Source organism: Lepidochelys kempii, chromosome 15 (assembly GCF_965140285.1).
Source record: "Lepidochelys kempii isolate rLepKem1 chromosome 15, rLepKem1.hap1, whole genome shotgun sequence".
NCBI classification, from domain to species: Eukaryota; Metazoa; Chordata; order Testudines; family Cheloniidae; genus Lepidochelys; species Lepidochelys kempii.
Window position 1 is genome coordinate 367,853 of NC_136394.1, and position 12,510 is coordinate 380,362.

At 47.7% G+C, this 12,510-nt stretch overlaps 2 protein-coding genes across 3 annotated transcripts; one reads left to right on the forward strand and one right to left on the reverse strand.

Annotated features, from left to right (window-relative positions):
* Window positions 1–873: 873 nt before the first annotated feature.
* On the reverse strand, window positions 874–6,339 carry C15H5orf52 (chromosome 15 C5orf52 homolog). Its single transcript, XM_073312873.2, has 3 exons — window positions 5,860–6,339; window positions 4,565–4,673; window positions 874–2,635 (listed from the first exon to the last, which is right to left on the reverse strand). The coding sequence occupies exons 1-3, from the start codon at window positions 5,934–5,936 to the stop codon at window positions 2,378–2,380; spliced, it is 444 nt and encodes a 147-aa protein (XP_073168974.2). The 5' UTR covers window positions 5,937–6,339; the 3' UTR covers window positions 874–2,377.
* On the forward strand, window positions 5,831–11,279 carry DUSP18 (dual specificity phosphatase 18). 2 transcript variants are annotated; one of them, XM_073312870.1, is made up of 2 exons: window positions 5,831–6,005; window positions 10,455–11,279. In XM_073312870.1, the coding sequence occupies exon 2, from the start codon at window positions 10,511–10,513 to the stop codon at window positions 11,075–11,077; it is 567 nt and encodes a 188-aa protein (XP_073168971.1). In that variant the 5' UTR covers window positions 5,831–6,005; window positions 10,455–10,510; the 3' UTR covers window positions 11,078–11,279. The 2 variants fall into 2 exon arrangements, with proteins under 2 accessions (XP_073168971.1, XP_073168970.1); XM_073312869.1 differs by lacking the exon at window positions 5,831–6,005 and adding an exon at window positions 6,699–7,048.
* Window positions 11,280–12,510: the final 1,231 nt, after the last annotated feature.

Below are 12,510 nucleotides of genomic sequence, written 5' to 3' on the forward strand. Positions count from 1 at the left end.
TTTTCGAGGAAGAGTGCTTGAGAAATCAATGGCTACATCTGATTAGTAATGAATGTCTCATTTTTAGCTATTTACGCTACCCATCTCTACCAAATGACCAGGAGAGTATCTAAAAGGTCTTTCGAGGATGATTCCATGAGGTACTAATTACTAGCAGTGATCAGTAATAACTGTCTCATTTTGAATAATTTCCACCAAATCATGAACTGATATCTACCAAATAACAAAGACCGAATCTGAAAGGCTTTTGGAGGATGATTCCATTTGTCATTCATTTATAGCAAGGATCAGTTATAACTTTCTCATTTATAGAAATTTTCACGATAAATCTCTAACAAATGCCGAAGAGATAATAGACTTGGTTTTTGGTGGATGGTTCCATGAGAAATAGATCAGGATACCTGATTACGAATGACTTTCTCATCTGGAGAAATTTTCACAAACTGCTCTGTACCATATGACGAGAAGTGAATTCTCGGGGTTTTCAGGAAGATTCCCTCTCAAATTGATCTGTCGCACAGCTCAAAGATGAATTTATCATTTTTAGTATATTTCAAGAACTGATTTCTTCCAAATCACCAGCAGAGAATCGAAAAGCATACTGGCGAATCATTCGAGGAGAAATTGATCACTAATACTTGTCATAGAATCATAGAATCATAGAATATCAGGGTTGGAAGGGACCCCAGAAGGTCATCTAGTCCAACCCCCTGCTCGAAGCAGGACCAATTCCCAGTTAAATCATCCCAGCCAGGGCTTTGTCAAGCCTGACCTTAAAAACCTCTAAGGAAGGAGATTCTACCACCTCCCTAGGTAACGCATTCCAGTGTTTCACCACCCTCTTAGTGAAAAAGTTTTTCCTAATATCCAATCTAAACCTCCCCCACTGCAACTTGAGACCATTACTCCTCATTCTGTCATCTGCTACCATTGAGAACAGTCTAGAGCCATCCTCTTTGGAACCCCCTTTCAGGTAGTTGAAAGCAGCTATCAAATCCCCCCTCATTCTTCTCTTCTGCAGGCTAAACAATCCCAGCTCCCTCAGCCTCTCCTCATAAGTCATGTGTTCCAGTCCCCTAATCATTTTTATTGCCCTTCGCTGGACTCTCTCCAATTTATCCACATCCTTCTTGAAGTGTGGGGCCCAAAACAGGACACAGTACTTGTCAATAATGTATGTCTCATTAGGAGTAATTTTCTTGAACAGATCTCTAGCAAATGATCAGGCGAGAATACGAATGGCTTTTCGAGGAAGAGTGCATGAGACATCAAGGGCTACATCTGATTAGTAATGAATGTCTCATTTTTAGCTATTTACACTACCCATCTCTACCAAATGACCAGGAGAGTATCTAAAAGGTCTTTGGAGCATGATTCCATGAGGCACTAATTATTAGCAGTGATCAGTAATAAATGTTTGATTTTTTAGTAATTTTCATGAACCAATCTCTACAAACTCACAAGGAGAGAATCTGGATTGCTGGAGTCTTTACCACTAGGTACTTGTAAATAAGGATTTTCTTACTTTGAGTAATTTGCATGAACCGATCTCTTCCAACACACCAAGAGAGAGTGCAGTTGCTTTTCCGGTGGATGATTCCATGGGAAATTTATCAGAAGACGGATGAAGAATGAATTTTCTCACTCCTAGTAATTTTCACAAACCGATTTTATTCGAAATCACCACGAGCTAATTATCAAAGGATTTCGGAGGATGATTCCATGTGTAATTAATTGCTAACATTGACCAGTAATAAGAGTCTCATTTTTAGTAATTTCCACCAAATCATGAACTGATATCTACCAAATCACAAAGAGCGAATCTGAAAGGCTTTTGGAGGATGATTCCATTTGTCATTCATTTATAGCAAGGATCAGTTATAACTTTCTCATTTATAGAAATTTTCACCATAAATCTCTACCAAATGCCGAAGAGATAATAGACTTGGTTTTTGGTGGATGGTTCCATGAGAAATAGATCAGGATACCTGATTACGAATGACTTTCTCATATTTTCTCATATTTATCTGTCGCACAGCTCAAAGATGAATTTCTCATTTTTAGTATATTTCAAGAAACGATTTCTTCCAAATCACCAGCACAGAATCAAAAAGCATTTTGGCGAATCATTCGAGGAGAGATTTATCACTAGTACTTGTTCAAAACAGATTATCAAGAGAAGCAGCAGAAAGGGAATGGCTATTCAGTTCATTTGTATTAGTTTATTGCTGAAACAACTAAGACCCTGCACTAGCTTTAACTCTCTTCATCTTCTCTTTGCTAAAAAGGCAAACTGAGTGTCAGAGATGTTGGAAAGAAACTCATTAGAAACTAAGAAAACAGCCTGACAGGGGTGCTGGATGAATGCCTCTCTGGATCATTTTTCAAACATGATGGTTGCTTCTTTCTTGGGGATTGCTTTCTGGCTGCCTTCTTGGGACCTCCTCATAGTCAGACTAGCAGAAGCGATCGCCAAGTTCTTGGTTCTCTGATTGATCAGCTCCAGTATTTTCCCAAATTTATCAGACTCCTTCTTCCACCGCGATATCTTCTTCTGCTGGTCACTCATGAACTTCTTCTTTAAATGCTCATAAAAGTGACTGCTCTTTTTTCTTGTCTCCTCCAAGTGATTTACCTTTAGGACAACAAATGTGTGATTTTCAGCACAGGATCCAGTGATGGTTCAAAAAAGCTCCAAAGTGGGGACAGACTTTGGGGAAAGATATGTCCTCCAGGATCCTCCCCCACTCCCTGGGCTTTCACAGTAACTCCCTTACTGCTGATCGAGAGGGCTTCCGAATGCATAGCCCTTCTCTGAACATTGACCTGGGAAGGTTGGTCAAGTACCTCTGCCTCCTTATCAGCTTTTCTGGGTTTCACCAGGATCAACAGAGATCTGCCCACTGAGGCCGAGAACACTCCCTGACATTCTGGAATTGACTGGATGCAGTGTTCAAAAGTTACTACCTTGCATACAGACAGAAATGCCATTGAGGTATGTGTAGGGCCAGTCTCCTTGTTTAGGTTTCAGAGTAGCAGCCGTGTTAGTCTATATTCGCAAAAAGAAAAGGAGTACTTGTGGCACCTTAGAGACTCCTTGTTTAATATCCGTATCCTTGTTCTGCTATCATAGGGACAAGAACCTGAGTAGTACAGAAGAACCCAAATCTGTGCAGTGCAGAGATGAGGTAATCTCCCCTGGTATCTCTAATGTGCTCATCAATGTGTTATCTACAACCAAGTGAGAGCAAAACAAGAGGGAACTGATTGCTGAAATGTTGTAAACGCCTGACAGCTGTGGCTATTTCCCACTCTCAGGGAGCTGGGTGGTCAGGGCCAGATGCTCAAAGGCACCTAACTGGAGATATCTTTGAGGAGCTGGGTCTCCGTGCTTTACGTATCAGTCCTGCATCACAAGCACTGCTCATTCTTCCCAGATATTTTGAGCAGGCTGATCACTCCTTGTCCAGCTTGAGCCCCCTAACATCCCAGAGGACAGAGATTCCCTATGGTCTTAATGTTCCATAATAGGACTAACTCCCAGAGAGGCCATGCCAATGAGAAAACACCCATATTTTAAGACCAGGAGGGAGAATCAGCACTCTACCTGAGCCTTCATGAAAAGCTGATGGCCTCCTTATTCTAAATGCTCTCTCTCCCTCTTGTTTCCCACTCCCCCGAGGAGAGCCCTTGGGTAGAGATCCTGCAAGGTTTGCCCTGATCCAACAAAATGCTGAATCACATGAACTAATGTCAATGAAGACAATGACACTACCTGCACGCTTACAGTTAAGCATGTGCTCCAGTGCTTTGTTGGATTGGGATCAAAGTGCTCAGCACTTATAGGACACATAATAAATAAGGTGGTCCTCAGATCCTGCCTCATCCATAATCAGAGGTGGCCTCCCAATGTCTTCTGCTGCAGAGAAGGTAGAAGGGGCTCCACTGAGAAGTTACAGAATTATAGAATCATAGATTAGGGTTGGAAGAGACCTCAGCAGGTCATCTAGTCCAACCTCCTGCTCAAAACAGGACCAACCCCAACTAAATCATCCCAGCCAAGGCTTTCTCAACCTGGGCCTTAAAAACCTCTAAGGATGGAGATTCCACCACCTCCCTAGGTAACCCATTCCAGTGCTTCACCACCCCCTAGCGAAATAGTTTTTCCTAGTATCCAACCTAGACCTCCCTAGACCTTTCCCCAGACATGACCAGCAAGGCTCACTGGTGCAGCAAACAAACCTTCCTTTTACACTAGGAATTGAATGTTGCCTCCATGGTGTTCCCAACCTTCACAGCAAGACAACTGGATTCCGACTTGAAACCAGACCTTCTTTCTCACTATGGCTCCTGGACCAGGAGCCATTTCAGATAATTTCTAATGGACGTCAACAATGCTTTTATTCTGGGGACGAGATGTCTCAGTGCCTTGGAGCAGGGCTACAGAACCCTTCACCTCTAGCTCAGAGAGAGGAGTGCAGTGTGCTGGGGGTAGGGTCCTGGTTTGCTCTAGTCATTGTGCTGGGGGTCTCTCCAAATGCCAGAGAAGGGGTGTGAGCGTTACCTTTATCTCCTGAATTCGCTGGACACTGGTGTTGTCACGGATGATGACCGTGGACAAGTGACTCTTTGGCAAAAACCTTTTCACAGCCACTTCACTGCCATTGAACAGACTGAGGAGGGGAAAGGGGCTTTGTTATAGTTTTCCCGCTCAGGAGAAGCAATACCATTGCTTGCTTAGCCCTACTGTTCACAGCCCCGCAAGCCAGACACCACACGGTGATGGAGTCACCCTGCCTTACTCAAGAGTTCATATTCTTTGCTGACGTCACATGGCTCGAAGGCGTGTATTTTAGGTCTCAGATATTTATCACCAAAGTCTGAGCCTTCCAATTGAGAGGTCACACCGAATCTTCCACCCAGTATACAGGATTTCTATCAGGCTCTCTCATCCCCCAGAGAGAGAAACACTAGCCCAGCCACCAACACCCTCACCCCAAGAACATGTAGTCTAGTCCCTTCTGCCACCAAATACACTGATGCTCTCTCCTCTCATCCCAGCCCCTCAGTGAACACACAGCTCAGTCCTACCCCTGGCCCCTGCCAATACACTTATCTCAATTGCCTCCTTCACCCAAAAAAGTACACAGTGCATCCTCTCCTTTCCCCTCCCATTTCCCTAATACACCTCCCTCAGAGATGTACCAATGGGGGTGGTGGGGTGTTCAGACTGAGAGCAGGAAAGGGCTGTCAATAGGAGGACAGATGTTGCAGAGAGATGTCCTGTCCCCAAGGGAAGGTGAGAAAGAAAAAGGACTACCTGTGGCCAGGGTGAGGGGGGAACAGGGCGCTCCCTCCCTGTGCCTGAGGTAAGAGGTCGCTATGTGGGGCGGGGGTGTGCCCCTATGTGTGTGTCGGGGACGGGGGTTCCCTGTCCAGGGGCAAGAGTGGGGGGATGGAGGGTCCCTGTGCAGGGCAGGGGTGTGTCCCTGTGCTAGGGGGATCCCTTGTGCCCAGGAGTGAGTGGGTGGCCGAGGGTCCCTGTGTCAGGGAATGAGAGTGGGGGGTAGAGAGTAGGATCGTGGGGTCCCTGTGCCCAGGGGTGAGAGTTGGAGGCCAGAGGGTCCCTGCGAGGGGGTCCCTGTGCCCCAGGATAGAAGTGGAAGGCAGGGGGGTCTCTGTGCAATTGGGAGGGTCCTTGTGCCTGGTGGTAGAAGTGGGGGGCCGGGAGTCCCTGTGAAGTGGGCGGGTCCCTGTGCCAGGGAGAAAGTGGGGGTCCCTCTGCCAGGGGGTGGTCGTGGGGGGCGGAGCTCCCTGTGCAGTGGGGGGGGTCCCTGTGCCCTTCGCCCCGGCCCGCACCTGAACAGCACCAGCACTTGGTTGACGCGCGGCTGGAAGAAGGTGACCCGGGGCCGCGAGACCTTCTGCTCCTCCATCGCGGCTCGGCTGGGCCGCCGCTGCCTCGGGGCCGGCGTGTCACAAGGGCCGCAGGGAAGAGGGGTCTGGTGGGTGGCGATCGCGGCGGGACCCCGGGGGCGATGCGGGGGGACCGGGGGCTCGGGAGGTGCGGGATCCCGGGAGTGGTTCTCGGGCTCGCCCGCAGCGCTGGAGGGCGCGATTGTCCCTGCGCGGGCCCCGTGGACGGTTGCCCCGGAGACCGGGGAGCCGCGCGGTGTCGGGGTCAGAGGCAGGAGGTGGCGCCGGGGGGGACGGGGGGTGAGTGCAGGCCCGGGGGGGTGAGCGCAGCCGGGCGGGGGCGTCCCACGGTCCGGAGCCTCCCAGCCCCTCCCGGGGCCCCGGCCCCGGCCCCGGCCCAGCCCGCCGCCAGCAGGGTCGCCGGAAGGCCGCAGCTGCGGGAGCCCCTTCGCGACGGGTTATTTCTGTGCGGAGCCAGGGGGGTTGGGCCGGCCGGGCCCGGCCATGAGCTCCCCGCCGCGGAGCGGCTTGGACACTGGCCGCCAGCTAGATTGGGGGGGGGCAAACTTTTTGGCCCGCGGGCCACATCGGGGAATAGCACTTATATGGGGGCCATGAATGCTCACAAAATTGGGGTTGGGCTGCGGGAGGCTGTGCGGGCTCAGGGTGGAGCTGGGGATGAGGAGTTTGGCGTGTAGGAGGGTGCTCTGGACTGGGAGCGAGGGGGTTGTAGGGCGGGAGAGGGATCGGGGCTGGGGCAGGGGCGTGGGGAGGAGCTCAGAGGCAGGCTTCAGGTGGCACTTATCTCAGGCAGCTCCCAGAAGCAGGGGCATATCCCGTCTCCAGCTCCTACGCGGAGGTGCGGCCAGGCGGCTCTGCATGCTGCCCCATCCGCAGGCACTGTCCCCGCACCTCCCATTGCAGCACCGATGGGAACCATTGGACTGCATAGGAACCGAAGCGGGGCCATGACGCAGCTTCCAAGAGCCATGTGAGCGGCCCCGACCCAGCGGTGCGGCCGGAGCACCAGAGCAGGACCGAGCCACGTGGTGTGGCTCACGGGCTGGCTTATAACGGTTTGTGGGCTGAATCCGGCCTGCGGGCTGTAGTTTGCCCACCCCTGAGCCAGAAGGTACAGCACAGCCCCAGCATCACATCTCTTGGGGCAGGGCTGACTCACCCTTGTCCCGCACGTGGGGCAGGCAGTGCCCAGCACCCACTGAGCCACCTGCCTTCCAGTGCTTTGGGGCAGGCTGTACAGCACCGGGCACCACAGAGTCCTGGGCCATGCCTGGGGCTGCTAGACATAATCACTATACCGATAACCATGCTGGGTTATAAGCAGAATGATAAGTTACAAGTATTCACAGCACGGAGTCGGTCAGAGTCCTGTGTTCAAACAGAGAGGTTACAAATGAGAATAAAGTCTCCTGCTAGGCTTCCTGCCCATGAGCCAGGGCCTGCCTCCATTGAGAAAAGGGCAGGGGAGCCTCATTATAGCCCTGTTAAGTTTCAGGATTTCCAAGTCTCAGGAACCTGAACATTCATTCCCCCGCACCTCCTGCCAAAGCTCTACAAAGCCTTTCAGTGTTTACTCCCACAGGTTCTCTTCCTTGAAAGACACACACACACACTCAGCTCACCATTTTTCTACACCTTTTGCCCTAAACTATTGTGGACGCAGAAGTGGGTGCATTCAGGCTGTGGACAGTGGTCGCTGTGTGTGTTTGTTAAGCACTGTCGGATCACTTGGTGCATTAGGATTTGAAATGATTGTAATGATAGCAAAGTAACCCGTATAATTTCTCCACTTCCCCCCATTTTGCATTATGTGTTGAGGTCATTGGCTATCTTTCACCTTGCACTTTATGTAACCTTGTGAGACTGTTCTTGCAGCTGTGCAGGGATGGCCAAACGGTAGCTTTGGGATGCAGAAATGGCCTCTCCTTGAAGCACTCTGAATTCAGTTGTGGTGCAGTACCCTACGCTGCAGGAGATAGCATGCCACCCTGCTCCTGTTTCCTCCTATAGTTGCCACACTTTCATAGAGACAGAGCAGGAGTGTAATCCTAAAGCAGAAACAGCAGTTTTCTGCACCAAAAGGCAACCAGCTCTGCTAAAAGAAAAGGAGTACTTGTGGCACCTTAGAGACTAACCACAAGTACTCCTTTTCTTTTTGCGAATACAGACTAACACGGCTGTTACTCTGAAACCTGTCATTATGCACAGCTCTGCTAAGGGTCAGTGGGGAAAAAAGAGCAGGTAAACATCTGAGAGTGTAAATCCTGATACTAGCACTTTGAACTTACATAGTACCTGCCATTTGAGGAGTTCAGTGCACTTTACAAATTATAATTTACTCTCATAGTTGTAACCCTAACTCACCAACAGTAACATGTAATCTGTAAATGAATCCTAATGCTGATCTTTACTCTCACCAGCAATCCATAACTCTGAATATAAAAAGAAAAGGAGGACGTGTGGCACCTTAAAGACTAACAAATTTATTTGAGCATAAGCTTTCGTGAGCTACAGCTCAGAATGCATCTGATGAAGTGAGCTGTAGCTCACGAAAGCTTATGCTCAAATAAATTTGTTAGTCTCTAAGGTGCCACAAGTCCTCCTTTTCTTTTTGCGGGTACAGACTAACATGGCTGCTACTATGAAATCTGAATGTAAAATGAACCATTTACCTGAAACCTATAACTGGTTATGCCAAATCCAATCCATATTTGTAACTCTAACCCACAAGTGTAACTCTCATGTGTAAATTGTAACATATCTGAAACACACAACCCAATCTTAACCCTATACATAACCCAAGATCATAACCAATAAACTGCAAGCATTGACTGCAGTCAATATATAACCCATGTTTGTAACCTAAACTCATAATTTTAAACCCATAATACATCATTTTATGTTTCTATAAACCTTTTCATCCACATAGGACTATACAAATAGGCTTGGAAGGATTAGATTTTTATCAGTAAATGTCAGTTTTACTTTATACACGTAAGCCAACAAAAAAAATATTTCCATAGCTGATAGACGTTACAGACATACAAAGAATAATGCTGCTTGATGTTGACCCCCACATAATTCATGCAAAAATTTAAATCAGTAACCATTTAATTTTAAAAAATATATATCTGTCAAAATTATTTTAAAAAATTCAGATTTGGCCCAGCCTATATATAAATATCCAAGCATGAGGCAGCCCACTGTAGATTCCACCTGGCTGGAAAAGCAAGGCTGGCCCCAATGGTTCATGCTGTTGCCCAGCCCTCTCACAGTTTCTATCACTGTACAATATAGGGCCTGGGTTTTTCCTTCCTTTTGGCCATAGCTCAGTATCATCTAGTGGGCTCCTGTACATTTCTAACTTGTTGTGAAAGCTGGAGGAGGGGATGGAGCTAATTCTGAGCCCTGTTTAATGGCTGCTTAGTATTGTTCAACAAGGACTTGTCTACCTGAGACAGAGCCTGTATTCAAATACAGGTTTCAGAGTAGCAGCCGTGTTAGTCTGTATCTGCAAAAAGAAAAGGAGTACTTGTGGCACCTTAGAGGCTCTAAGGTGCCACAAGTATTCCTTTTCTTTATTCAAATACAGTAGTTCTCAACCAGGGGTACATGTACCCTTAGGGGTATGCAGAGGTCTTCCAAGGGGTACATCAACTCATCTAGATATTTGCCTAGTTTTACAACAAGCTACATAAAAAGCACTAGCAAAGTCAATACAAACTAAAATTTCATACAGATAATGACTTGTTTATACTGCTCTATAGACTATACACTGAAATGTAAGTACAATATTTATATGCTAGTTGATTTATTTTATAATTATGTGCTAAAAATGAGAAAGTCAGCAATTTTTCATTAACAGTGTGCTGTGACACTTGTATTTTTAGGTCTGATTTTGTAAGCAAGTAGTTTTTAAATGAAATGAAGCTTGGGGTACACAAGACAAATCAGACTCCTGAAGGGCTACAGTAGCCTGGAAAGGTTGAGAGTCTAATACAGTAACTGTTCTAATACAGTAGCTGGGGTTGGTGGGTTTAGATGTGTCCCTAGAGAACAGTCTTGAAAGGCTGGGCACAGGGCCTTCTCCATTCGCGGTCCATAATCTTGCAATGCTCTTCCCTAGTAGACATCTAGGGCATCCTTGCAAGTCAGGCTAAGGCTTGCTGCAGGTGTTTGTGGTACAGAATGTGCTTACTGCACGTGCTCTTGGATTTGTTTGGCAGCTTGCCTGTCGTGAGCGTGAACTCCATTAGGCTGTGGAATAGTCTCTTGGAAAAGGAGTGAAAACCCGCTTCACTTGTGACATCAGATGGAATCACTCTGCATTTATAAAGCGATCATGCATTGGCTGGGAGCTGGACTGGATGAGGCCTAAGATGGCTTCCCCATCTTTAACGTGGATGATTCTAGATCTAGTTAATTTTTAAAGCACGTGAAAACTTCACCTTTACTAGTTTGGTGGCAGCAATCTACTGCCTTCAGTCTCCCAAGTGTCTTCTCTCTGTTTTCTCTAGGCAAAGAGCGTGACGATGCAGCCCTCCATTGCAGCTGGTTTATAAAGTTTGCCTTAATGAATACAGTTTTGGGGACTATTCCCATCTTATTCAGGCATCCATCCATTTATGGCCTGTCCCGGATCACCAGTAGCCTGTACCTCAGCAATGGTACGGCTGCCAATAACAAGCTCCTGCTCTTCGCCAGCCAGATCACTACTGTCATCAATGTGTCTGTGGAGGTGGTGAACACCTTCTATCCAGACATTCACTACATGCACATCCCTGTAACTGACACCCCCATCTCTCGCCTCTACGATTACTTTGACCTCGTGGCAGATAGGATCCATAATGTGGACCTACAGCAAGGCCGGACACTGCTACACTGCGCTGCAGGCATCAGCAGGTCAGCTGCCCTGTGTCTGGCCTATTTGATGAAGTACCATGCCATGTCTCTCGCGAATGCTCATGCCTGGGTCAAGTCCTGCCGCCCCATCATCAGACCTAACAATGGGTTCTGGCGACAGCTTGTCCAGTATGAGTATAAACTCTTCGGCACCAATACAGTCCGAATGGTCAACTCTCCACTGGGTTTGATCCCGGATCTCTATGAAAATGAAGTAAGAATAATGATAGCATTTTGACTGTAACTAGGTTTACCACATCTCATGAAGGAGCCCAGAGGGAAAACAAAGGGGCAGCTAAGCTTGATGAAGTTTGGAACGTGGACAATAAACTCTTCAGCCCGGTGAGGTTTACTGCCCCGCTGGTATAAGTATAGGGGATTAGCTGAGACGAATGGGGCTATCTGGTTTTTATTATAAATAAAACCAAATTTAAACTACACTGTTCGGTTTCACATCCCATTTGTATTGACTTCTGATAGGAGCTCTAGGTGCTGTCTGAATGCTACTGGTATGTGTTAAGAAAGCATCCTTTTATCCCACCATTGTGAGATGTTCGTCATCTCTGGCTCTGTTCACGCTCAGGGATAGATTCCAGCGGAAACTCAGAACAATGGGAAAGTTGCCAACTATTCTTTTTCTAAATAGGAATTGAAATGAAGTGTTCTGAAAAACTGACCCCAAGCCCAATCCTTTGCTGTGTTGCAGAGATGCTAGAGATGTCCCCTGCATCCCTGTTTCCAGAAGCTTAAGGATTCCCTGCCTTCTCCCTTCACCTCTGCATCTCATTACCCCCACTGCCTTTCTGCTGGAGGATGCATAGGCACTCCTCCCTTCAGAGATCCTTAATCATCTGAGGGAATTGCTTGCAAAAACCTGGTGACTTCCACACCCACACTACGGCTCAAGGTTCTGCCTCTGCAGCACTGCTAGCCTGTGCAGAGAGAAAATGGGACCAGGAAACAGGCAAACATGGGGTTCCTACATGGCAGTTTTGATCAGTGTCACAAGATCACCAGCCTTCCTACAAACTTGAGGCCTGATCCTATCAGGAGCAGGCCCCATCTTTTTAGTTCCTGAAGGATTACAGTGAAGTTGTCAGGTGTCCTTGCTTTGGCCATTTTGGCTTGAGCAGTGGCAGCAGCTATCTCAGTCATTACACTCCCCTCAAACCGTCGAGTCTGGCACCTGAGGCTTGGGGCTGCATGGAGGATCTCCATGTTTGAAGGGGAAGATCTCTTCAGCCTCAGGGAACAGAAGATGATGTAGAAATGATGGACACAATGTCCACTGTTATGCCTCTTCAGCCTGGTATCCTGGCGAGATCACCCTATGTCTGCTGGTTTCCACGCTTATTTTAACTCTGTTGTTGAACTATACAACAGCCCTAATACAGTGCAAGGCAGAAGCATGGCTCAGGGGCACAGTCCAATCCCATCCAAGGTGAAAGGTCTTGTCTACACTGTTTCAGTGCGAGTGTAGTACCTGCAATAGTGCAATTAGTCCTCCTAGTACAATCCCACTATGCTCTTGCTCACCCACGAGCAACAGCTCAGACCACGGGCTGTCATGGGTCAAACTAGCTGCACGCAGGCCCAAGAACAGCCAGGATGGTCTAAGGATGGTTTTAGCTCTGTTCAGCCCTTCTGCTCCCCTATTCAGGGCAGGTCCGA